The sequence below is a fragment of the Procambarus clarkii genome, chromosome 18, assembly GCF_040958095.1.
Source record: "Procambarus clarkii isolate CNS0578487 chromosome 18, FALCON_Pclarkii_2.0, whole genome shotgun sequence".
NCBI lineage: Eukaryota > Metazoa > Arthropoda > Malacostraca > Decapoda > Cambaridae > Procambarus > Procambarus clarkii.
Genome location: NC_091167.1, coordinates 15,944,842 through 15,972,290, shown reverse-complemented (window position 1 = coordinate 15,972,290; position 27,449 = coordinate 15,944,842). Strand labels below are relative to the sequence as shown.

The 27,449-nt window shown below is 47.3% G+C and overlaps 1 protein-coding gene across 2 annotated transcripts in view; it reads left to right on the top strand.

Moving 5' to 3' along the window:
* LOC138365806 (2-(3-amino-3-carboxypropyl)histidine synthase subunit 2-like) overlaps positions 1–26,694 on the top strand; it is a 63,622-nt gene extending 36,928 nt beyond the window's left edge. For both annotated transcript variants that reach the window (XM_069326290.1, XM_069326291.1), the window contains exons 4-6: positions 2,428–2,648; positions 24,355–25,267; positions 26,177–26,694. In XM_069326290.1, coding sequence (XP_069182391.1) covers positions 2,428–2,648; positions 24,355–25,267; positions 26,177–26,402 — 1,360 coding nt within the window. In that variant the 3' untranslated portion in view covers positions 26,403–26,694. The remainder of the gene's footprint in view (positions 1–2,427; positions 2,649–24,354; positions 25,268–26,176) is intronic.
* Positions 26,695–27,449: the final 755 nt, after the last annotated feature.

Genomic DNA, 27,449 nt, shown 5'->3' with positions numbered 1-27,449 from the left:
ACCTATTGGCCCGTATGAGGCAGCTCATTTATATCCACCAAAACTTATTTATATGTACAGTACATTTATAACGTACACTTGAAATAATCCATCAATCCCTTGTATGTTATGTTATCCAGAAATTTATTTCAAAAAGCAAAAACCCTGTTTACAAACCAGTATTTATCTGGGTCTCATCGAAACCTCAATTTGGCTAATTTATATCCATTGTTTGGAGTTCTATCCTGTGTTGGTATTTTTAAAATCTTGTTTACTTCCCCCTTTGTTATACCCTCTCATGCATCTATATACAGTACTTCACTGATTTTTTACTGCCTCACTTTTTGTGTGAACAAAGTGAATGTCTTTCCTAGAGTCTTTCCTCAGTGACTGCCCTGACTTGTGCTCTGACTCGGAGCAAAGCAATTACACTTCAGGTATTAACGAGACTATCACATCCTATTGGAAGCAAGAGCATTTTACAATTATTCCTTGTTAACTCTGAGGATTTGATATAAACTTGAAACAAGGCCTACTGCCTTGTATAATAAGTAGAGGTACCTGGCATTACTTGGGTGACAGGCATGTTCACTTTGTGCTATCATCACTGTAGCCATCCTCACTATATACCACCACCTTCTCCCCTATTACTCCTTTCCCCTCTCCTCTTCCCCTTCCTCCTCCTCCCCGGTCTGGGAGCCAGTCGGCCGAGCGGACAGCACGCTGGACTTGTGATCCTGTGGTTCTGGGTTCGATCCCAGGCGCCGGCGAGAAACAATGGGCAGAGTTTCTTTCACCCTATGCCCCTGTTACCTAGCAGTAAAATAGGTACCTGGGTGTTAGTCAGCTGTCACGGGCTGCTTCCTGGGGGTGGAGGCCTGGTCGAGGACCGGGCCGCGGGGACACTAAAAAAAGAAAAAGCCCCGAAATCATCTCAAGATAACCTTAAGATAACCTCCCCTTGCCCCCCCCCATCTCCTTCTATTATAAATGTAATACAATGGTATGATTTGCCATTTCATGCAAAAGGGTGGGTTACATGTGGCTCAACCCCAACCCAGCCTTGACCAACCCCAGACAAAGACCAGTTACACTGCAAAATTCGAGGCTAGCCCCAAGTGGGTTTCCCAGCTGCTTCGACTGGTCGGTAGAGCAAGGACCTCTCTTCAAGCAAGTGTGCATTCGGTCGCCAGTGGTCCAAGTGGATGGCTGAAGGCACCATTCGTTTGCTCCGTTCAATCCCAGTTCCTTGTCCTCGTATCTCTTCCAAGTGCTATATAGTTATACTGGCTTAGTGCATTCTACTGATAAGTACCTTACCTAGCCCCAAGTACCTGGGGCCTCAAGCATGAACAGGCAAATAGGCATTGCCTTTATAGATATAGATATAGATAACAAAATTCCTAAACTCACTCCAAGAAGTCTTTGGAAACGCACTGAATGAACCAAAACGAATCACTGCAAACCAGTATAATGATATCAAAGCACTTCCTCTTTGTCTAATGTGCTATCTGGTTGCAGATGCCTTGTTCAAATGTTTTGCTCGGCTCCTTCGTAATTCACTGACAGTTTCTATGCTGCATGTCAAGCTAGATGGTGTGAAGTCATAGGTCACATCCAGGGGCCAGATTCACAAAGCAGTTACGCAAGCACTTGCGAACCTGTACATTTTTTTCAATCTTTGGTGGCTTTGTTTACAATAATTAAACAGTTAATGAGCTCTGAAGCACCAGGAAGCTGTTTATAACAACAACAGTTGATTGGGAAATTTTCAAGCTTGTAAACTGTTTAATAAATGTAACCAAAGCTGTCAAAGATTGAGGAAAGATGTACACGTTCGTAAGTACTTATGTAACTGCTTCATGAATTTAGCCCCGGGAGTCCACTTGGTCACATTCTTCACTGTATGCCTCCCCATTTTCCACGCTACATACCAATCCCTCTCGCAGGTATTTCGCTTTCAATGTGCTGCTTTGATCTCTCACGTGGTCTATTCTCATTAACATATTTCTTGGGTACCCTGACCAGAGTAAATGTTCTGGTGCACCTTTGGCTATGGGGCAGGGTGAGCTGCAGTTTCCTCCTCCTCCTTACAGTCAATTCCTCTGACATTCACCGAGGTTTAGTTGCTATAGAGGATTCTCCCTTTAGCTATTTCACGACAGGCTCCAGTGGCAGTGTTGTGGGGAAGTGTCTAAAGGTATTCCAGGTGACAGGTCTGAGATGCTTGGGTGCTCTGCTTCATGTCTTCAGGTTTTTCGTTGAGCTTGGTCTTTCCTTCCTTGACAGATGCCCTTAGTAAACTTTGAGACCCTTCTGAATACCTAATGTTTAATTGCCTTATCCTAATATCCAGAGCATAAACTAGGGAAGCCACCAAGTCTCATGCCCAGAAAGATGCATGTTATTACACATATCACTATATTTTTAATGGTGTTATTTTGGCAGCTGTTGCGTTGATGAAGTGGCCGCAGAACATGTCGGTGCCGATGCCATCATCCACTTTGGCCGCACCTGTCTCAGCCCGTCTAGAAGACTGCCTGTTCTTTGTATCCTCACAAGAATACCAGTGGATATTCCTGCAGTCATTTCAGGCTTGGAAAGTGCCATTGAAGACCGGACAAGGGGTTTGATCTTCGTGTATGATACGAGGTGCCATTACATTGCTAGTAGGTTCCAATACTTATTCCATCTTTCTGTATATTTTTTGCTCTGTATACTATTTAGCACTTTCAAATGGAGTTTGAGGAAGGGTCGAGGGTATGTTCCTTGAATATTTTGTTAAACAATATCAGAAGTAAAGTGAGGATTTTAATTATGAATAACAAAAAATGTTATGGAATGTTAGAGTGAAATAGGAGGTGAAGTATTTGAAGCAATTTACCATTTAAATCAATTAAGTCAAATAATAGCTATCCAAAATGGATAATCATAGGACTAATAATAAACATATAGGGAAATTATATGTCTATAAAAGAGTGTGTTTGTGTATTCAAGGTAAAAAGCATGAAGCTTGGACTAGCCTCGCCAAACTTAGCAGGGTGACTGCGTAAACTGTGCAGGGATGTAGTATACATGGGCTAAAACCTTTGATATGGAATCACATAAAAGACTGGCAAGGAAATTACAGGCCCATGGAATAAATGGTATAATATTAGAATGGATAAAAGTGGCTGAAACAAAGAACACAAAGGGTCGTACTAAATGGATCCAAATCTGACTGGAGAAATGTGTAAGTGGGGTACTTACTGGGGGTACATTTTGGGGCCAACCTATTTATCATTTACATCAAATGTAATAATGTAATATTACATCAAATGTAATAGTTTGTAATATTCCCATAGATGGGAATATTACAAACCACATCATCAAATTTGCAGATGACACAAAGATATACGGTAAAGTGGGAATAATGCAGGTGGTGAGTCACAATAACGTGGCTAAAGTATGTTGACCAGACCACACACTAAAAGGTGATGGGACGACGACGTTTCGGTCCGTCTTGGACCATTCTCAAGTCAATTCATAAACTTGTGAATGGTCCAGGACAGACCGAAACGTCGTCGTCCCTTCACCTTCTGGTGTGTGGTCTGGTCAACAAGTGGGAATAATAATGATATTGGAGCCCCTACAAAAAGTTACTTGAACTCCACAAATGGTCAGAAGACTAGCAAATGCTTTTTAATTTTGACAAATGCCATACCCTGCATGTGGGGCCTTGGAGTCAAAATCCACTACTCACTGAAAGTTGCACAGCAGGTAGGAGCAGCAGTCACAAAAAGGCTAACCAAACCCTTGGAATAATCAAGAGTACCTTTGACTTTTAAGGAAAGAAAGGTGATGATTCAATTGTAAAAGTCTCTGGTGCAGCCCCATTTGGATTACTGTATCCAAGCATAATAACCCCATCTTCAGAAGGACATAGCTGCTCTGGAGAAAGTGCAACATTGGGGAGCCGGTCGGCCAAGCGGACAGCACGCTGGACTTGTGATCCTGTGGTCCTGGGTTTGATCCCAGGCCCCGGCGAGAAGCAATGGGCAGAGTTTCTTTCACCCTATGCCCCTGTTACCTAGCAGTAAAATAGGTACCTGGGTGTTAGTCAGCTGTCACAGGCTGCTTCCTGGGGGTGGAGGCCTGGTCGAGGACCGGGCCGCGGGGACACTAAAAGCCCCGAAATCAAGTCAAGATAACCTCAAGATAACTGGGCAACAAAAATCATTCCAGAGCTAAATCATCTCACGTATTGGGAACGGTTGAGGGCCACAGAGCTAACAACTCTGCAAACCAGGCACGACAGGGCAGATCTCATTGAAACTTTTAAAATACTGAACAATTTGGTGGATGTTGATCCGGAAAATATCTTCAAAAGGTCTAATGTGACGAAAACAAGGAGCAACAGTTTCAATGTTGTTACAGATTCAGCTACTCTGAACAAGTTCCAAGTAGCATGGGCTATGGTGAGCCTGTAACTTACCTGGCACAGGAGCAGGGCAAGTAGCACGGGCTATGGTGAGCCTGTAGAGGACTTACCTGGCACAGGAGCGGTGCTGTGGGAGCGATAAGTTTCAAGCTCGACAAGATACAATGCAGGACTGAGAACAGGAGATGCTTTTTCACCCACAGGGTTATAAACCAATGGAACTGCCTACTAGCTGAAGCCGTAAATGCCAAGACTCTTTGAATTTCAAAATCAAACTGGAAAAGATTATCAAGGCTAATGGGGGGACTTTTAACAAGCCTCTGGCTTACTGTTATCATTGAGGTCACTAGTGAAAGTGGCCCTCGGGTAAATCCAGGCTTCTTAATAGCTAAATAGTACATTGTCTGTTCCATTTCTCCCTATGTGTTCCTCTTTCTCTTCCCAATCTTAGCCACCTCTTGGACTCATTACCAGAGCCTTTGCTCCTTTTGGGTGATTTTCATTGTCTCCATGCACTCTGGGGTGATGCATGATGTGAAAATTTCCCCTTAGGCCAAAATCTGATGAATTAAAAATGGTAGCATCTTGCAAAATTGATGTGATGTCCTGTTTTCTGTATGTGGGTCCTAGGATAGGTTAGGTTTGGGCAATTTAGTACAGTTTAGTGACGTTGGGAATGCTCGGGAGAATGGGTTGTCTCAATGACTTTCATAACAGTGACCGTTTCCTCATACTCGTAATCCAATTTTTTTTCTGCCCTCTCCTCTTGTGTTTGGTGGCAGTTTGATAAGGCGGACTGAAATCTTTTCACCCTCTGCGTTCCTCTTTCCAACCTATCCGATTTACCTTCCTCTTAATGGTGCTACATAGCCTTCTCGGCTTGGTGCCTTCTTTGATAATTACTAACTTGCCTTCCTCTTGAGCCCTCCTACTTTTTCACAACACTTTATTGGATGCTACACTGCTCTATTCCTTACTATGCTTCCCATGGCATCTGGAAGTGTGTTCCCTGGTGGAATTCAGATTGTACTCGTGTGTTATGCTGTAAGCATGCAGCCTGGAAAAGACATCGATACCGACTGACTCCTGAATCTTTCATTTTGTTTTGAAAGGTGAGTGCGGTGGCCCGTAAAGCCATCCATACAGCTAAACAGAAGAGTTAGAGATTCTGTCTCCACCATTACGGTTGACACCCCTCGCCCCAGATCTGGAAGAAAATGATAAGATTGCTGGTAAATTTGTTCGAGACATATCACCAGTTGCCTGTAGTAGGAAGCAGTCTGTATCTGCCATCTACCAAGTCAGTCACCCAGAACGGTAGGAATCCCAAAACAAACTACAACCAGTGAAAAATTGCTAACCGAAAGCTGAACAAGCAAGCAGAACTTCCCACTCAGAAAATAAACAAACAAACAAACAAGCATTTAGTCACCACAGCCACCGCGCCGCTGTCTGCGCAACTGCACAAGGGGGAAGGGGAAGGGATCCCGAACCTCCCGTGCCAGCTACCCAATCCCAGTTCTGTGGCATTGGGTGGTGATCGATTGACTCAGGCTGCAATCCTTGAGCAGTGCTGTGCCTTGTGGTGTTGTGCTGCAATGTGGTGGTGTATGAGCCAGGAATAATTCCAGAAGTACAGTACTGGGGCTGCATGTGCCTAGGGTCCTCTTCCCCCAGGTGCCCTGTAACTACTGCCATTGCGGTTTAGGGTTATCTACCACAAGCCGTTTGGGAACTACCTCTGCAGGGTTCTTTTGCTGCTCAGTGATTGCCTGTCCTTGGGGTCAGTTGGGGTTGTTCCTGCCTCTGTTTGCCCTTTGGTAGGAGGTAGTATCGTTGCTGGCTGGGGCACAAGGTACTATGCAGCTGTCTGATATATGCATAGTGGCTGGTTCTGTTCCCCTGGGAACGTTGTACTTTTCTGGGGGGAGCCCCGTCGGCTCCCCGGAGCTATCCATGGCTGATATGGATACCCTAACTATTTTGCATCAGTCGATGTAGGTGAAGTTCTAGACCTACCGGGGACCACGAGCCAGAACCTGGCCCCCTCAGAGAGGCACGGGGAGCATTGGCCCATAGAAATGTACATGTGATTTGGAGCATTCTATATCTGCCATCGACCGGGACAGGCACCCAAAAAGGTAAGCACCACAAAACAAACCCCTATTCTGGTTAACAACAAAAATCGACAAACGAGTGGACAGAACTCTCCCAGGAAAACGAACTAACAAGCATGACGTCACGCGAGCCTCCCCTCCCCTCCCCAGGAGGGGGAAGGGGGAGCCCCAGACCCCCGCGCCGGCGATCCCCGCCCCAGTTCCTTGGCTGATGGGATAATGCACGGTCGTGTGGCTCCAGCTCCAGTCTTGTTTCAGTGCTGTGACTTGTTTGCAGTGCTGCTTTTACGGTGGTCGTGTGAGCTGGGAGTAGTATTCTCAGGTACTCGAGCTGCATGTGCTTAGGGTCACCTTCCCTGAGTGCCCTGTAAGTACCGCCCTTGGGGCTTGGGGTTGCCTTCCACAAGTCACCTTGGGTCTACCTCTGTTGGCTTTTCGCTGCTTGGCGTTTGGCTGCCCCGAGAGTTTGGGGGTTTCACTCCCTTGTTTACCTTGGGGTAAGTGGTAGTTATAGCACTGGTGGGGCGCAGGGTACTGCGTAGCTAGTTTTCACCTATGACAGCGGCCGGCTCTGTTCCCTCTGGGTACGTTGTCCACTTGTGTGGTTTTTTCTTTTATTTGTTTTTGCCTGGTAGGGGGGTCTGCCTTGTGTTCCCCCCCCCCTTATATTAGGTTTGTTTGTGTGGTGGCACCCCCTGCTTTGCCCTCGCGAGTGGACACGTCCCGTGGGTTCAGCTTTAGCAGTTTGCTTGGTAGTTTGGGGCGCCGGTTAGCAGTACCCTGCCTGGAATAACCCTTAGCAGACCCAGTCTAGGGGCCCTGGGAAACCCCCCGGGGGCTCTCGGGTCCGGTAGTGGAGACCCTTGCGTCCCCTCTCACTTTGTGTGAGTTGAGGGTTGCTCTGTCCCTTTGTCTCTGGGTGACTCTTCTTGTTTTTGCCTCCATCATGCTGCCTGTTGGGTCGGTGACACATTCGACCCTTGAGTCCTGCGAGCTTTGTTGCTTGTTCGTGACTCCATTCACCCAGTCTGCTGATGAATTCCCGTGGGTGCAGGCAGCTCGCGCGTTGCTGGGTAGGATGTTGCAACGTGCTCTGGTTTGTCGCTTCCCCGGACGCCCCGATGCTGCCCCGCTTGTGTAGGGACCCAGACTTGGGGGGTTTTGGTCGCTTCAGCCTTGGTTCCTTCCATGCCCCCCTTGTTTTTTCCCCTCCTGCTTCCGGCCCCTATGCATCTGCAGGCTTCGGGGTCGGGGCGGGGTTAGAGGTTCTGAGACTTGGGCAGTTTCGGGGGTTGCCCCGTCCAGGGTAGCTGCGGAGGCATTCGAGTCTGTTCCTCCGGCCGATGCTCCGGGGTCTGACCAATGGGCCCCTTCTCTTTCAGCTCTCTCGGCTGCCCCGGTTTTTTCTTGTGAGGCCGGGGCTTTGGAGGTCGACTCGGCCCCGGGGCCTGGTGCGGAGGCTCCTGGGGTTGGGGAGGAGCGGCCTTGGGGGCCTTGGGCTCCATTGTGCCCCGCCTGGATTTCCGTCCTTCTGAGCGGGGCTTACTGTTGCGAGGAGTGGGGTTTTCTTTTCCCCCCTCTGCGTACGATTTGGGCTTGGGTTCTGCTCCTCCCCGGGTTCGGTTCTGTCTTCAGGAGGTTTTCGGCTAACCGCATCTCTTCGCCTGCGGTGCGGTTGGCCTTTGCGGCTTCCTCCTGCGTGTCCCGGAGTTTGCCTCCAGACTGATTCCTTCTGTTCTGAACAGGTTGGGCTCCTTGTAGCCGTTTGGGCTCCTTGTAGCCGTTTGGGCTCCTTTGTGGCCGTTTGGGCTCCTTTGTGGCCGTTTGGGCTCCTTTGTGGCCGTTTGGGCTCCTTTGTGGCCGTTTGGGCTCCTTTGTGGCCGTTTGGGCTCCTTTGTGGCCGTTTGGGCTCCTTTGTGGCCGTTTGGGCTACTTCTCGCCTTGTTGGGCTACTTCTCGCCTTGTTGGGCTACTTCTCGCCTTGTTGGGCTACTTCTCGCCTTGTTGGGCTACTTCGCGCCTGTTTGGGCTCCTTCTCGCCTTGTTGGGCTACTTCGCGCCTGTTTGGGCTACTTCTCGCCTTGTTGGCCTACTTCGCGCCTGGTTGGGCTACTTCTCGCCTTGTTGGGCTACTTCTCGCCTTGTTGGGCTACTTCTCGCCTTGTTGGGCTACTTCTCGCCTTGTTGGGCTACTTCGCGCCTGTTTGGGCTCCTTCTCGCCTTGTTGGGCTACTTCGCGCCTGTTTGGGCTACTTCTCGCCTTGTTGGCCTACTTCGCGCCTGGTTGGGCTACTTCTCGTCTGGTTGGGCTACTTCGCGTCTGGTTGGGCTACTTCGCGTCTGGTTGGGCTACTTCTCGTCTGGTTGGGCTACTTCTCGTCTGGTTGGGCTACTTCTCGTCTGGTTGGGCTACTTCGCGCCTGGTTGGGCTACTTCTCGTCTGGTTGGGCTACTTCGCGTCTGGTTGGGCTACTTCTCGTCTGGTTGGGCTACTTCTCGTCTGGTTGGGCTACTTCGCGTCTGGTTGGGCTACTTCTCGTCTGGTTGGGCTACTTCGCGTCTGGTTGGGCTACTTCGCGTCTGGTTGGGCTACTTCGCGTCCTGCGCATGCGCCGTGGGAGTTTTTGGTTCCAGGCGGTGTGCACACGTATTCTGCTTTCAATTTTCTCGGGGGGGGGGGGGGGCGGGCTTCGCCTCTCGCTCTTTTCTTAATCCAATCCGTGCCCTGTTGCTTTGGGGGTGTTCTGAGGTGCCCCTGTGGGGAAATCATGAGGTTTCTCCCTGCGTTCTTGGGTGGGGAGCCTCCTTCGCTGCTCCCCTCCTCTCCAGCATGGGCGCACTGGCCGCCTCCGGCGGATACGGACTCGAACGCTTGCGTCATGGCCCTTCAGGGCCTATGTTCTGCAGGTGAGTTGGTGCGGTTTTGGCGTCTCCTTTGTCCTGACGCTGTTTTTGTTTTTGGGAGTAGGAATGGGTGTACATACGTACTTGAGAACGTGGACAGTATCACCCGAGGTGCCTACTGCAGGGCTATTAGCCCATACTGGGCAGCTCTTGTTTTCTCCACCTGATTCCTTCCTCGGTTCACGGGTGTCTGCGGGTGACCTCTTGTCCCTTCCGTGGCGGTTCCTGCCTGTCCTCCTCCTGCCTCTCTCCTATGCTTGTCTAACCTTGCTTGAGTTCGGGGCCCCGCCTCCACCTTGTTCTGCAGTGCAACGGTGGAAGTGCCTGTTTGGTAGTAAATTTTCCTGTGTCGGAGGTTTTGTGTTCGCCTCCTTGTGCTTGCAGGTTGGGTTCTGGCTCTTTGTTTACGCCTCTTCCCTGTCGTTTGCCTGTCGGGCGGATTCTGTGCTTCTTGGGTACTCTCATCTCTGCTCTTGGGGCTGTGTATGGGGTCAGCCCATGTTGGGCTGCCTACTGTGTTCCTTTGATAGCCTGTTACACTGCACACGTTTCTTCTACCGTCCCTGTGGCTCAGTTGGGTGCTCGGTTTCCGCCTGTGTCCCCTTGTGTGCCACTCATGTACGCTTTATCTATCTTCTGTCGCTTCCTCGGGGAGTGTGGTGACGTTTTGCTGCGGTTTTGGTACTGCAGCTGCGTGTCGGGGTTGGTTGTGGCGTTATGTTCGACCCTTCTGTGCTCCCTCTGGGGCTCTCCTTCCTTGCCGGTCTTGCTGTGCCGGGCCTGGTTTTTCCATGTTCCTTGGTTTCACTGTCTTGTCCTTGCCTCATTGTGCTGGCTGGGGATGGGCTTGGGGTCTTCGTCTCGCCCCTCGCCTATCCTCCGGTTTCGTTTCAAGTTCCAGAGCCTAGTGGGCTCCCTTCCTTCGTGTTTTTCACGGCTGCCCCGGGGTTTTTCTTGACGCTGGGGCTTTGAGGGGACAGCTCGGCCCCGGGGCCTGCTGGGTGGGTTCCCGGGGCTGGGGTGGGGCTCACGTGAGGGGCCTCAGGCCCCGTTGGTCCCCGCCGGGGTGTTTCTACCCCTCTGGGGGGGACTTGCAGTTTTGTGGTGTGGGGTTTTCCGTTCCCCCTCTCCGCACGTGCTTTGTGGGCGTCGGCCCCTCACTGGGCTCGGTTTCCTTGTCTGTTGTGCCCGTTGTTTCCGTCCTGTCGGTGGGTGCTTTTCTACGATCTTCACCCCTTTTTTCCAGGACGGGCCTTCTTCCGTCATGTCCCCCTCTTCTTGGGGTTTCTGCATGACTTTTGGTCTTGGGTGCGACGGGGTTTTGGGGCCTTCGTCCTTTGTGTTTGCTTCTTTTTGTTCTCGAAGGTTCGGGACGGTTTTGCTCCTTCCCATGTTCTGGTGCGTCTGTCGTCATTCGGTTGAGCTTCCCTCCGGTCCTTTCTAGGGCTTGTGGGTCCTCTTCCTGGCAGCTTCTGGGTGTTGGCCTTTTTGTTCTTTTGTGAATATCTCTTCTCTTCACACTGTCTCGGCGCTACTAGTTTTCCTGGGAGTGATTTTGCTCCTCCTAATGAGTCTTTTCGCTCCTGCCCTTCTGCGGGATGTTGGTGCGGGGCGGCTCCTTATGCGAGTTCCTTCCCTGTCAGCTGCACTTGGGGAGGTGGACTTGCACACTTGTGGCATTTTCGTTTTGGTCCTGCGTTTTCTTTTCCCTCCTGGGGCTGTCATAGGATTGGCTTGCGGAGGATGTAGAGGCGCTTGGGACCGTTCCTGGGTCTGGCACCTTGGTTTCTGCTGCTAGCTTTCGGTATAGATATTCCTTCTGCGCCGTTTCGCAGGTTGTATCGCGCGTTGTTACACCTCCGGCCTGCTTATGCACGGCCTGTGTCGTCCTGGTCATTGGACAGGGTGCTCTCCTGTTTTTCTTCTCCTTGGTGGTTGTGGCTCCTTGGGGTCAGGTTTGCTTTGCCTCGGTTTTCTTTTTGTGTTGGCATTCGCCTCTGGGGGTCGTGTGGCAGAGCTACTTGATCTTCTCAGGCGCAGTGGTTTTTGGCTCCTATGGTCATGATCATAGGTTTCTTCGTCTGCGGCCGTTCTCCCTTTTTTCTGGCGAATGATATACCTTGGGTTATTGTCTCGACTTCGTGCTGGGGAGTGATTCACCGACCGCCTCCCGGGTCCCCTTGTTTTCTTAGGTAGTCTTTGGTGAGGTAGCTCCAGGGAGCCGTAGGGGCTCCCCCCAGAAAACCAGCGTTGAATGTAATGAAACGCCATTTTCTGGGCGAGTCCCGAAGGCTCCCCGGCACCCTCCCGCCCTCCGGTCGGCGGTTTTTTTTCGCGGTTTTGATATCCAGCCTCAGAACTGGGGCGGGGATCGCCGGTGCGGGGGTCTGGGGCTCCCCCTTCCCCCTCCAGGGGAGAGGGGAGCTGCGCAGACATGCGGCGCGGCTCGCGTGACGTCATGCTTGTTAGTTCGTTTTCCTGGGGGAGTTCTGTCCACTCGTTTGTCGATTTTTGTTGTTAACCAGAATAGGGGTTTGTTTTGTGGCGCTTACCTTTCTGGGTGCCTGTCCCGGTCGATGGCAGATATAGAATGCTCCAAATCACATGTGCATTTCTATGGGCCATTGCTCCCCGTGCCTCTCTGAGGGGCCAGGTTCTGGCTCGTGGTCCCCGGTAGGCCTAGAACTCCACCCACATCGACTGATGCAAAATAGTTAGGGTATCCATATCAGCCATGGATAGCTCCAGGGAGCCTCCGGGACTCACCCAGAAAATGGCGTTTCATTACATTCAACGCTGTTTGTTTGTTTTTTCTGGCGAGGATCTTCCTTGTGTGGCTGTTGGCCCACTTGCATTTCTGTGGCGAGCCCCTTCGGCTCCCAGAGCTATACCAGGCTGATGTGCACATATTAGACTGTGGCAACAATCAATCACTGGAGTTCTAGGCCTACCGTGGACCAGAGCCAGCACCTGGCGCCTCAAGAAGAGGCACGAGGAGCAATTGCCTAAAGACACCCCCTGTGTAATTGGAAGCGGTCTTTGTCTGCCATCTACCAGGTCGAGCACCTAGAAAGGTAGGAATTCTAGAACAAACTACTGCTGGTCAAAAATTGGAAACCGAAAGCCGAACTAGCAAGTAGAACCCCCCAATCAAAAACAAGCAAACAACCGTCGCGCATCCATCTGTGCAACCCCCCCCCCCTCCCCAGGAGGAGGGACAGTCCCAAACCTCCATGCCGGCTGCTCTCCTCAGATCAAGAGGCTGTTGTGTCGGTGGCAGTCGATCGACTCTGACTCCATCCTTTGAGCAGTGCTGCATAGCGGTGTTTTTGTTCAGTGTTAGTGGTATGCTAGCCAGGAGTTACACACGAGTACTGGGGCTGTATATACCTAGGGCTGCCTCCCCTAGGTGCCCTGTAAGTACTGCCCTGTACTTACATACTGTAAGTTATGCCTAACCCTGCGGCCTAGGGTTATCTTCCCCTGAGCCGTTCGGGACCTACCTCTGCTAGGTTTTGTTGCTGCTTGGTGATTGCTTGCCCTTGGGGTTCAGCTGGGGTGGTTCTTACTCCTGTTTGCCCTTGGGTAGAAGGTAGTTTCATCGCTGAAGGGGGTGCGAGGAACTGTGCTGCTGTCTGATATACTCATAGCGTCTAGTTCTGTTTCCCTGGAGACGTTGTGCTTTTGCGGGGTTTTTCTTTAGTTTTTGTTTTGTTTTGCCTGGTGTGGCGGTAGAACCACTTGTATGGTTTTGGTGGCCCTCCACTAGGTCCCCGTGCTTACACACGTCGCAGGCGTTCAGCTTTTAGTTTGTTGGTTTGGTAGCTATGGGATAATCGGTTAGCAGTACCTTGCCTGGGCCTCCCTTAGCAGTCAGCCTAAGGGCCCTGGAAACCCCCATTGGAGCTTATTGGTCCAATGTAGGAGACCTCTTGAGTCCCACCTCGCTTTGTGCGAGTTTGAAGTTTGCTCTGTCCCCTTGTTTCTAGGTGACATTGACTGTCTTTGCCTCCGCTATGCTGTGTTGTTGGGTCGATGACATCTTTGACCCAGAGTCTTGTGAGTGGTGTTCCTTGCATGTACTCCAGTTCACCCAGTCCACTGTTACTGATATTCAGGTTCAGGCAGCTTCTGTGTTACATGCCAGGTTAGGTTGCTGTAACGCACTGTTGGTTGCCTTTTCGGATGCCCCGCGGCTGCCTTGTTTGGATTATAGCGACCCGGATTTGGGGGAGTTAGTTGCCTCGACTTTGGTTTTGTCCGCACCCCTTTGTCCTTCCCCTGCTGTGGTTCATCCTGCTCCCCCCTTTCCCCTGCTCCCGGCTCCCAAACGTCCGAGGGTTTCGGAGGTGGGGCAGGGTTTTCTTGGTGGCGAGACTCGAGCAGCTTCGGGGACTGTCCCTTCCTAATCGAGGGCAGAGGTTTTTGAGCCTGTTCTTCCTGCCGGGGCTTTCAGGTCGCACCAGCGGACCCCCTTCATCCCTGCTTTTCCAGTGGACTCTGCATTTCTCCAGAGGCAGAGGGTTTGGAGGACAGCTCTTCCTCGGGTCCTGATGTGGGGGATCCTGGGGCTGGGGAGGAATTGACTTGGGGTTCTTGGGCCCCGTTTGACGTCACTTAGGTTTTGGTACCTTCTGAGTGGGGCTTATTGTTACAGGTGGTGGGGTTTTCTTATCCTCCCTCCCTGTACGAGTTTGATATGGCGTCGGCTCCTCCCTGGCTTCGGTTCTGGGTACCCTTGGGTACTTCGGTTCCTTCCTTCCAGAGGTTTTTTACTTTCCGCATCCCGCCTCATGAGGTGTGGGAGATCCATGCGGTTTACCTCCTGCGTGACCTGGATTATGCCTTGATAATGGATCCTGCCCCTCTTGAGTTCGGTTCTTCATTTCCTTCCTATGTTCGTTACAAGATTACGGAGTCATCCTGGTTGGCAAACTGTCCTCTCTTTTCATTGGGGGCGTGGGCATCTGTTCTGTCGGTCCTGCACGCTTGAGTGGCGAGAGGCTTTTATGGTTGTTCGGTCCTGTTTCTTTTCCCTTCTCGAGCTGTCTTCGGACTGGCTTGAGGAGGATGTGGAAGCGCTGGGTGCCGGTCCTGCGTCTGGTGCGCTGGTCTCGGCGGTGCGGGCATCGGCTGCCCTGTTAAAGCTGTTTGCGCCAATCTTGTGGGAGGCGGTGTCTCTCTTCTTTGTTTCTCGTCTCGCTTGCCGTCTAGCAGTGTTTGTGCAATCCTTGGAATCCGTTTGGGCCCTGGCTCTTAGGTTTTCTACGCCTTTTTGTCCTTTCCTGTTTGCATAGTCTGTGGTGGTGCAGTATCTGCAGGCAGCTTTTTCTAGTTGTCATCCCATGTCGGACTTGTTTTTTCTTCGGGGGGAGGGGGGGGGGGCGTGTGGGCTCTTCCCGGGATGGTTATGCCAGGGCTCGGGGTTCCTCCCATCGTGGTAGGCCAGTGGTGCCAGTTTCAGAGCCGGTGCAGCTTTTGGAGCCAACAACGTATGGTCAGCATGATGATCGCCCTGCTCGTCGGTCGGCTTCTCGTAAGGGGCGTTGGCCCTTTTGCGGGTCACCCCCATTAACGGGGAGGGAGGAAGGGAGGCTCGCGCTTGTTGCTCATGCCTGATCCCACGATTCATGGGGGTTTCGGGTCGTTTCTTGAGGCCTGCGGTGGCATTGGGTGGCCCCTCCTCCAACGGGGGGTTCAGGTCTGGCAGGGCAGGCCTCTTCTGCGCTTTGTCAGGTCATCTTAAAGTGGGTTCACGTGGGTGTGGTCAAAACGTCCTTGTCCCTCTGGTGGGTTTCCCGCCTGTTCCCAGTACCAAAACGGGACTGCGTGCACCTGCGGTTCATTCTGGACTTGTCCCGTCTGAACCCCTGGGTCTTTTGCCCCTCCTTTCAGATGATTTTTGTCCCAGGGCCATCTTCTCTTGGAGCCAGGTGCTTGGATAGTGTCCCTGGACCTTTAGGATGCGTATTGGCACGGCCCGATTCATCCAAGGTTCAGGGACTGGCCCAGTTTTGTTGTGGGGTGTCAGGCTTACAGCTTTCATATGCAGGCGATGAGTCACAATAACACAATAACGTGGCTGAAGAATGTTGACCAGACCACACACTAGAAGGTGAAGGGACGACGATGTTTCGGTCCGTTCTGGACTATTCTCAAGTCGATTGTGCACAATCGACTTGAGAATGGTCCAGGATGGACCGAAACGTCGTTGTCCCTTCACCTTCTAGTGTGTGGTCTGGTCAACATTACCGCTTTCATTGCCTTCCATTCGGCTTGAATCTGGCACCTCGCGTTTTCACACGCCTTACCCGGGTTGTGGTGGCCTGTTTGTGTCTCTTAGGGGTTCGAGTTCTGGCCTACCTCAATGACTGGCTGGTGTGGGCTCCCAGCCAGTCTCGCCAGGGATTTGGTTCTTTTCCAAGCTCACTGGGTTTGGGTTAGTGGTGAATTGGAGGACGTCCCATCTGGTTCCCTCTCAAGTTTGGACATGGCTGTGTCTTGTGTGGGACTCTCGGACTGCCTCCTTGTCTCTTCCTCCAGAAACTCTGCTGTGGCTGCAGTCCCACCTTCAGCTGTTTCTGGAGGGCTCCTGGGTCAGGAGGTGGTGGCTTGAAGGTTTGTGTGGTAGTCTGAACTTTGTCGTGTTGGTCTACCCGCCGGGCCGGGTTAGGCTTTGTCGGCTGTTCTGGTTCCTTCGGGTTCCTCCGCCACTCTCGCGATTGGTGGGTTCGGCCTCCTGGTGCCTTCCATTGGCTGCTGCATCGCCGGCTTCCTCTTCTGTTTTTTTCGGGGTTCAGTGCCTTGGTGCCTACCCGAGCTCTCGCTCGATGGATTCATGGACGCGTCTTCTCTTGGCTGGGGCTTTGTGACCAATGGCCTGGACGGGCCCACAGAATGGTGTGAGAGTTGGCGGCCGTGTGGATCTCGCTTTGGAGGATTTGGGTCACTCGAGGTTCCACGATCCGGCTCCATTTGAAAGTGAGTTCCCTGGTGAAATGCTGACTGTGCTCGGGCTGTCCACTGTAAGCGTGCAGCCTGAAAGAGACACCGCCGCCGGCAGACGGCCGATTCTTTCTTTTTGTTTCGGAAGGCGAGTGCGGTGACCCGTAGGGTCATCCGTATGGCTAAAAGTGAATGTTGGATGTCATATGTCTTCACCATTACATCCAAAACTCCTCTGCTGCAGATCTGGAAGTATATCCGCAAGATAGCGGATAAATTCGTTCCCAATGTCTCGCCGGTCCTTCACCTCCGTGGTACTCTTGTGGCGGACCTGTTGAGTGTTTGAACCCCAGTTTGGTCGCTAACGAACTGGGTTCCCACTTTTCTTTTGATAGCTCTGGTTCTAGTCTTCCTCAATTTTTCCTTCTTCGTTAACCTGTCCTTGAATCTCGTTCTTTAGATTTCTGCACTCCTCTCCGACTTCCCTATAATAATCCCTTCTCTCTCTCTGAACTTCGGTCTGCGCTGGCCCTCTGCGTTTCTATGATGGCGGGCTCCGATGGCATTCATTTTGAGAGGCTTTGCTATCTCCTTCCGTGCACGTCTCAGTATTTACTGAGTCTGTATAATTGGATCTGGGAATCATCGTCAGTCCCTGAGGACTGGCTTGATGTCGTTGTCCTCCCCGTTCGCAAACCAGGGTCTCTGGGGACTTCCCCTAAGGACTTTCGCTCTATTACCCTCACAAGTTGTGTCTGCAAACTCTTTGAACGTATGGTTAATGTTCGTCTGATGTGGTTCTTGGAACACTTTCACCACCTCTCCCCTCCTCAATTTGGTCTCCGCAAGTGCCGCAGCACAACGGCTGTCCTGGTGAACTTGGAGGTCTATATTCATACTGCTTTTGCTACGAAGACCTCCGCTGTTGCCGTCCTTTTTGACCTGGAAAAGGCTTACGACACCAATTGGTGATATCATATTCTGTCCCAACTTCATTCTTTTGGCCTTCGTGGTAATCTCCCTCTCTTTCTCCAAAGCTTCCTTTCGTGTCGTTCCTTTCAGATGAGGCTTGGTACCGCTCTCTTTGCCTCTTCAGCATTACGAAGGTGTACCCCAGTGTAGTGTTCTGAGCACTACTCTTTTTTCTGGTTGCCCTCAATGGTCTTCTTTCTTCTCTTCCTTCTGGCGTCTTCTCCGCTCTCTATGTTAACGATCTTACCCTTTGCTGTCGGGGTGATGATTCGCATCTCCTTCAATGCCGGCTTCAACTTGCAATTGATGCCGTGTCGTCTTGGGCCACCAATCATGGCTTCAGGTTCTCTACGTCTAAGACTTGTGCCTTACTCGGAAGCGTATCGTTCTTCGTCCTTCTTTGTCGCTGTATGGTCACCCCATTGTGTACAAGGATTCTGCTAAGCTTTTGGGGTTGATTTTTGACACTCGTTTGTCTTCGTCGCCCCATATCTCTTACCTCCGAGTTGAATGCTCTAAGGCCTTTACCCTCCTTCAGGTGTTGTCCCATACTTCTTGGGGAGCGGATAGGCGCACTCTTGTCGCTATACATTCCTCTCTCGTCCTGTCTAAACTCGATTATGGTTGCCCTGCTTACTCGTCTGCTTCTCCTACTCTTTGCCGTCATGATGGTTTGCACCATACTGGGTTGCGCCTCAGTTCTGGTGCCTTTCGTTCGACTCCCGTCCCCAGCTTGTATGTTGACACTGGCTTCCTATCTCTCCAGGACCGCAGTGATCGCTACTGTCTTCGCTATCTTGCACGGTCCTTGCAACATCCTTCCTCTCGCCTCTGTTGTGCTTTAACTTTTACTCCTCCTGTGGTTCCTGTTCCTCTTCACCACCTCCCTCTTTCTGTCCGGTTATCTCGCTTACAGGATTCTCTTTCGGTTCATATTTCTAATATTTCTTCTTGTGTTGTTCCTTCTTTGCCCCGTGGAGAGTCCCCCTTCCGCAGTTTTGTACTTCTTTAACCCGCATCACTACAGCTTTTATCCCTCCTACGGTTCTGAAATGCCTTTTCCTTGAGCACTTTTCTTCACATTCCCGCTCTGTTTCCATCTTCACCGGTGGATCTAAGTCCGCGGACAGTGTGGGCTGCTCTGTTGTTTTTCCTGACAGCACTTGTTTGTGTCACTTACCTCCGGAGACTAGCATCTTCACAGCGGAACTTTATGCTATTCTCTATGCTCTTCATCTCCTGCTTTCTCATTGTCAATCTTCGTTTGTAGTTGTCGTCGACTCTCGTAGTGCCCTCATGGCTCTCGGGTCCTTTAATCCGGTTCATCCAGTGGTTGTCGAGATACAGCATTGGCAGTTTCTTATTCACAGTAAATTTAAGTCGGTTGAGTTTTGCTGGGTTCCCAGCCATATTGGTGTCTCTTTAAATGAGCATGCGGATGCTGTCGCTATAGGGAAGCTGTCCGGTCTTGTCCCATCTCTTGTAAAAGTATTCCTTATTCCGACTTTTACCCAGTTATTCATTCTTTCATCCTTACCCGTTGGCAGGCTTGTTGGTCTTGTGTTACTGATAACAAACTGCGTTCTCTTAAGAGTTGTGTGTCTTCGTGGCCGTCCTCCTGCCACCGTAACCGGCGGTGGGAAACAACTCTGGTGAGGTTGCGTATTGGCCATACTCGCTTAACCCATGGTCACTTAATGGAGCGCCGCCCTGCTCCTTGTTGTCCATATTGCATTCTTCCTCTTACAGTCGTACATATTCTTGTTGAAAGTCCTGACTTCCGGGATGAGCATGTGTCTTGTTTTCCGACCGTCCCCCGCGGTCGCTTGTCCCTCGATACTATTCTTGATGAATCTGATACTTTTAATATCGTTCGCCTTATGTGTTTCTGTTCTGGTATTGGCATCCTTGGTGATATTTAGCACCCTCTGATTATTCCGCACATTTGATGGTGCTACATAGCCTTCCCGGTTTGATGCCTTCTTTTGATAATTACTTGCTTACTTTTGTGGTTGTGTATTATTTGTGTTCATTTTTGTTTCATTTGTGTTTGAGAGTATGTATTAGTAAATGAGTATGATTTTGTGTGTAAAAATTATCCCACGCATTTTCTTGAGAGGAGCATCCCTGCACTCCACATGAGAGAGAGGGCTGAGACTCCACACACACAGGTTGTGTGGTGTGTGCTCGTGAGCTACTTTCCTCACTGTGTGAGGTTATTGACCTCCATTTATTTCCAAGTGAAGAGAACTGTATTCGTTAATCCGGTGAGTGAGATTTTTCCTTGTGTGTATTAACCCTTTTAATGTGGTTAAATAAATGTAATGCATGCACTTTGGTTGTTTCTTGAGTCCCGACAAGATAAAAATATGGTGCCGGTCCCACGTGGTCATTTTTGTGTTTGAAGTGTGTGTAAATGCCCATTGGTTCTACATCCCTAGTTTAAAGTTACGTACCTATACTCTAAATAAGATGGTAAGGACGGGTTTCGTGAGTTCGTACTCTAGGGTACGGCTTACATGCTTCGTGACCTTACATTTTAACTTCTTAAATTGATAAATACATGATTGGTGTTTTTTCTTTATTTGTGTGATAATTATATTTTATGATAATTAGTGAATACAAACACAAAATACTTAATTGTATGACATATAGAAACAGGAAAGGAAATGACAGGCTTTTGTCAAGCCCACCAGAGCTCTGGCACCTATAAAATTTGCACTGAACCCCTGCTTCTACCACCTTCCAATTATGAAATGCCTTTTCCTTTAACAATTTTCTTTGCAATCACAGTACAGTATTACCCTATTCACAGATGGGTCTAAGTCTGCTAATGGTGTTGGTTACTCTGTAGTCTTTCCTGACCAAACCTTTCTGTACCGCCTGCCTCCGGAGGCTAGTATCTTCACAGCTCAACTATATGCAATTTTGTATGCTCTTCATCAACTGCTTTTCCAACATCAGTGCTCCTTTGTCATTGTAATTACCTAAGTGTAGTTACAGGATGAGAGCTACGCTCGTGGTGTCCCGTCTCCCCAGCACTCTTTGTCATATAATGCTTTGAAATTACTGACGGTTTTGGCCTCCACCACCTTCTCACTTAACTTGTTCCAACCGTCTACCACTCTGTTTACAAAAGTGAATTTTCGTATATTTCTCCGGCAGCTTTGTTTCGTTAGTTTAAATCTATGACCTCTTGTTCTTGAAGTTCCGAGTCTCAGGAATTCTTCCCTATCAATTTTATCTATTCCTGTTACTATTTTGAACGTAGTGATCATATCGCCTCTTTTTCTTCTATCTTCTAGTTTTTGCATATTTAATGCCTCTAACCTCTCCTCGTAGCTCTTGTCCTTCAGTTCTGGGAGCCACTTAGTGCCATGTCGTTGCACCTTTTCCAGTTTGTTGATGTGCTTCTTAAGATATGGGCACCATACAACCGCTGCATATTCCAGCTTTGGTCTAATAAAAGTCGTGAACAATTTCTTTAGTATTTCTCCATCCATGTATTTAAAAGCAATTCTAAGGTTAGAAAGTGTAGCATAGGCTCCTCGCACAATGTTCTTAATGTGGTCCTCAGGTGACATTTTTCTATCTAAAACCACCCCTAGATCCTTTTCTTTATCAGAATTCCTTAAAGATTTCTCACATACAGTAATTTATAGGTTGTGTGGGGTCTATGTTCTCCAATTCCACATTCCATAACATGGCATTTATTCACATTAAATTCCATTTGCCAAGTGTTGCTCCATATACTTATTTTGTCCAGGTCTTCTTGAAGGGCATGACAATCATCTAAGTTTCTTATCTTCCCTATTATCTTAGCATCATCAGCAAACATGTTCATGTAATTGTGTATTCCCACTGGTAGATCGTTTATGTAGACAATGAACATTACCGGTGCAAGAACTGAACCCTGAGGTACTCCACTCGTGACATTCCTCCAATCCGATACCTTGTCTCTGATTATGGCCCTCATTTTTCTGTCAGTTAGGAAATTTTTCATCCATGTTAGTAGCTTACCTGTCACTCCTCCAATATGTTCCAGTTTCCAGAACAACCTCTTATGGGGAACTCTGTCGAAAGCCTTTTTTAGGTCCAGATAGATGCAGTCAACCCAACCATCTCTTTCCTGTAAAATCTCTGTGGCTCGATCATAAAAACTGAGCAAGTTCGTTACACAGGATCTTCCAGATCGAAAACCATACTGTCTGTCTGATATTATAGCGTTTTCCTCCAAGTGTTCTACCCATTTAGTTTTAATTATTTTTTCCAATATTTTGACTATTACACTTGTCAATGATACAGGTCTATAATTAAGGGGGTCTTCCCTGTTTCCGCTTTTGTAGATTGGAACTATGTTAGCCTGTTTCCACACATCAGCTACAGCTCCTGTACACAGGGATGCCTGAAAAATCAGTTGAAGTGGAATGCTGAGCTCAGGTGCACATTCTCTCAGAACCCATGGTGAAACTCCATCTGGACCAACTGCTTTGTTCTTATTTAGCTCCTTGAGCATTTTTTCCACTTCGTCTCTAGACACCTCTATGTGCTCTATGTTGTTCTCTGGAATTCTTATTGTATCTGGTTCCCTAAAGATTTCATTTTGTACAAACACACTTTGGAACTTTTCGTTTAGTGTTTCACACATTTCCTTTTCATCTTCCATGAATCTATTTCCCATTTTCAACCTCTGAATATTATCCTTTACCTGCAATTTGTTGTTTATGAATTTATAGAATAGACCTGGTTCTGTTTTACATTTGTCCGCAATCCCTTTTTCAAAATTTCTTTCTGCCTCTCTCCTCACTGCCGTGTAGTTGTTTCTCGCATCTTTGTATCGCTGGTATGTTTGGGGGTTTGGCCTCTTTCTGTATTGATTCCATTTTTGTGTCTTTTGGTCTCTAGCCCTCTCGCAATTTCTATTGAACCAATCCTGTTTCTTAGTTCTGCATCTCTGTTTTGGTATAAATTTTTTTGTGCCTTTATCATATATTTCACAAAACTTGACATACATCTCATTCACTTCCTTGCCTAGCATCAAGTCTGTCCAATTATACTCACTAAAAAAATTTCTAAGGTCACCATAATGTCCTCTCCTGAAGTCTGGTTTTTCAACTGCTTCAACCTCCTTATTTTCTTTCAGCTTATAACGCATTGCATACATTATTCCCAAAAAGACATGGTCACTTTTACCCAAGGGAGGAAGGTACTGAATGTCAAATATCTCTTCCTCCTTCCTGGTAAATATCAAATCTAGCATGGAGGGAACGTCCCCTTCCCTCATCCTCGTAGCTTGTTTAACATGTTGATACAAGAATGTTTCCAGGATGAGGTCTACAAATTTACAGGTCCAAAAATCTTCTGTTTTAGCTTCATATGCTAAAACTGTAATTGTGTTTGACTCTCGGCGTTCTCATGGCTCTGGAGTCATTTAATTCTATGCATCTTGTGGTGGTAGAAATTTAATATTGGCGATTTCTATCTCTAGCAGATTTCAGGCAGTTGAGTGTTGCTGTGTTCCTAGTCATATTGACATTATCTTAAATGACCATGTGAATGCTGCTGCTAAGGAGTCTGTCTGCACTTGTCCTATTTCCCAAAAAGACATTCCTTACTCAGATTTGTGCTGTCATTTATTCATTGATCTGAGACTGTGGGCAGGGTCATTAGTTTTGCAATACAGGTAACAAACTGCATGCTCTTAAGTTAGGGTAGCGTGTCCCCTTGGTTTTCCTGTTGCCACCGTAATCATCGGTGGGAAAGGGCTCTGGCGAGGTTACATATTGGCCATGCGCACTTAACACACTGGCACTTAATGGGATGCTGCTCTGCTCCTTATTGCCTTGCTTCTCTAAGTCATGCACATTTAGAATGTCCTGATTTTCAGGATGTTTGTGTGTCTTGCTTCCCAATTGTCCCTCATGGTCATTTCTGTCTCAGTAGAATCCTTAGTTCATCCGATAAATTTGATATTGCTCACCTCATGTGCTTTTGTTCTCACATTGGCATCATCAGTGACATTAATGCATTTTGAATATCCAGCGACACTGATGGTGCTATATAGTCTTCCCGGCTTGGTGCCTGCTTTTGATAATTACTTTACTTCACCTGCCTTACGTAAGTGCACCCCATCCCTTGCATTCATTGCATTATGTCCGTAGAAGCTCGCCGTGTTCCTGATGACTAATATTGCACTTGGCCTCCAATATTTGTCTAGTCTGTAATTGACAAGTGGGTCTAGATGTCAAGTGCAGGGCTAGTAGAATGGGTCAAGATGGGAGGTGTGGTGCTAGTAGAGTGAGACTTTGGTCAGGTATTATGTGCATGAAGAAGAAATGGAGTGCTACTGTCAGTGCCTCAGTTTGTGTAAACTGAGTCAAATAAAACCAAGACAAAACAGCACAAATGAGAAACTGATATCCAGGAATTCCATGAAACTCAAATAACTAGGATGAATTTAAAAGATACATTAGCTTTAAAGTTCTGGATACACAGTACCCCACTGTATTAGGTAGTGTTGCATAAATACATTTAATAATTTGGCCTCGTAATTCATGTTTTTTTAAATTTTATGGTATTTAAGATATACCATCTGTTACCAGAATGATGCTATGAGCTATAGCATCATGAGCTATGAGCCTTGCTAATGTTCTTTATTTTTTTAATACCATTTGTATTTTTTAACCTTTTTCTGCATCATTTGCAACCATACAACTGAAAAAATAGTCATACTCCTCAAAAATCACAAGGATCAAACAGTATTTATTGAGTAGATCACTATAAAATATTTAAAGTGTGAATATTGTCAGATTAGATCCATTAAATAAAAAAGAGGTGTTCCTTCACTTGTGCCATGGTAGTTGTTCATGGGGTTTATGTGGCCAGTTGGTCTGCAACTGTCTATATGGCACAAGTAAACCTGAAATTGTTTAATATATCCTTGTAGTCTTTAGCTTGGTGCTGTCTTTTTATAATTACTTAATATACCACTCATATTTTGGCATCATATTTGTACAGGTGAACTCGTTGAAAAATTACAGAAGATCTTCCCGCACCTGGTAACTACAACCCTCCTGATGAATAAAGGTTGCAGCTGTAATACTAGTCAGTTCGTACATGGTAAAAGCCCTCCAGAAACTTCCTGTTATGTTGATAGCTGCTGTCAAAATACACTAAGTCCTCGTCCTCCTGCAAGTGAAGAATGTTGTCGGAACATTACAAGATCAACCCCTTGTGAATGTGAGAGTAGCTGTCAGAATAATAATGTTACTCAAGATTCGTCCGACAGACTAACATTCCTTGGCCGTGTTGCATATATGCCCAGTGAGTCGGACATTAGAGATTATCATTTTATTTATCTTGGACCCAGTGGACCAACAGTGAACAGTCTATTGATGAGATTTTCTGAAAATACATTTTATTGTGTTAGTTCGGATGATGGATCAGTAGAAATCACCTCTGGTGTTCATATAGTCATGAAGCGCAGTGCTAATTTAGAAAAAGCTAAAGACGCTAAAATTATTGGAATATTAGTAGGTACTCTAGGAGTTGCCGATTGTCAGCATGTAATATCAAAATTGAAAAGTATCATCAAAGCAGCAGGCAAGCGAAGTTATACCTTCGTTGTTGGTAAACCTAACGAACCCAAATTAGCCAATATCTCCGAGGTAGACACCTTCGTGTACGTGGCATGCCCCGAGACGTCAATTATTGAACGCAACACAGATCCAGTACTTTATAAGAAGCTTATTACTCCGTGGGAGCTGGAAGTGGCATTACTGCCGAGGCAAGAGTGGAGTCTTGCCTTTGAGACAGATTTCAGGCAACTGCTTCCAGGAGGGTCACGGTACATTGAGGTCGCCAGTGAACCAAGAGAAGAGGAGGTTAATGTTTCCTTGATAACCTGCAAAACTCAGGCTCTGGGTGTCAGGTAAGAATCTGATGATTAGTACATTTAGATATTTCTATCTTAACTTTATTCACTCGTATATAAATATATGGTGAATAAAAGAGAAAATATATTTTTCCTATTTTTGAACCATATTATAAATAATAATAATATTGCTATTATAATATTTTATAAGATATACAGAAGATTAAATTATTTTATTTATTTATTTATTTAATTATATAAAAGAAGGTACATTGGGTTTGAGAGAGTACATAGCATTGATGTTTTACATTCTTGTAAAGCCACGAACACGCACAGCATTTTGGCCAGTCATGCCTGAAAATTAACTTGGCGGTTAATTAACTTAGCAGTTAATTAGCTTAATGGTTAATTAACTTGGTGGTTAATTAGTAAGTACAGTACTGGTAAGTGTATATACCAGTATTTTAAAGTTACTAATTATGCTCAGCCATTCGGGTATAACTTAAGATAATGAATCAAGACTTTCATTTTTGGGGTAATACTTGATACTTCATAGGAGCTGGTGGCTGAACGGACAGAACACTGGACGCGTGATCCTGTGGTCCCGGGTTCGATCCCGGGCGCTGGAGAGAAACAATGGTCAGAGTTTCTCACCCCTGATGCCCCTGTTACCTAGCAGTAAATAGGTACCTGGGAGTTAGTCAGCTGTCACGGGCAGCTTCCTGGGGGTGGCAGCCTGGTCGAAGACCAGGCCGCTGGGACACTAAGCCCTGAAATCATCTCAAGATAACCTCAAGATACATGAGAAATAAGCTTATATATATGAATGATTAAAGGATATGTAATAAATTATATAGTTAAGTTACATATTTGTGTTGTGCTATTCAGCATAGAAATTTTGTACTTAATGTGTGTTATTTTGCATAGCATAACAACACTGGTAATAGTGACATTTTTTATTTTCAGAGACACTAGAGATGTAGTATTAGACAGCAGTACAGGTGGTGTTGTGCTGCAAAATGGACACACAATTGCAGCCGTACATGTAGGTGGTGGAGGACAGGTCCTAAAGGGTCGAACATGGCAGGGTCTTGACCCAGCTCATCCCTCTTGTGGTGCTATTGATTCTGTAGCTGTGGGTCGTAGTGGTATAGCTTCTTTGTATAAGGATGAGAACCCTGTGAGTCAGTAAAACTGGCAGCTCATATATTACTGACATTACAACATATTCTTAATGTACAAAGACCCAGGCTGGGCTTGGGGGAGATGAAAAACTTCCGGAACCAATTCTAGGTAAACTGCGGGTACTCGATGTGCTTGTGATGTGCTCAACATGTAATATTACACTCCACAGCCTCAGTGCAACATATTAAAGCACAGATCACTTAGAGGTTTGTAATACCTGTATTGGAAATATGAATATGAAACAGCTGACTTTTCCACAATAAAAAATTATGTATAATAAATGAATTAAACCAAAAAAACTGCTTTTTCATATCTACAACATGATGCCACGGTCCCCAGTCTTGTACGTCTTTTTCATATTTTATGTTAAAATATTAATGTGAAAGTATTTTCAATATCTGATGTTCCTACAGGTATAGAGATTTTTAATCCCAGTTACTCAATGAACTCAAATTACCTGGATAGTCAAATCTTAGGTAGACAATATTTATACTATAATTATAAATTACCACTAAAACTTCCTTTGTATAGGGGATTTTAATTGCCATAAAATTTTGTTATTCAGCTACTGCTCTCTAGATCAGAAGGTACAATCTTAAGCTTGGTAAATATGTTTTTACCAAAGTTAACATGTTAGTTTCCTTAACTCCCCAACTCTTAACTCACTTCTCATTTTGACAGTGTTTTGTACTGTATAGCCGATCATTAGTTTTCCTTCATGTAGTTTGAAGAAGCCTCGGCCATTTGGGTCAGAAATCTGGAAACTCGGTACTCCACATGTTGTCGAGGATGTGGTCTACTCTCTCCCAAGAAGGCTAGGTTGGTAGGTAAAAATCTGTTGGAAGTGGTCCAATCAATAAACTCGATTTTTACCTCTACTTACTGAGAGCAATAATAGAAGAATTTAATTATACTGTAAATCTTTCACATAAACTAATGTTTATAATTGTGAATGCAACACATAAATAATCCCGCCCACATTTAATGTAACTCACAAGAGAGGATATACAGGAGATAAGCATGGAATGATAAATACAATATACAGTATGCAATT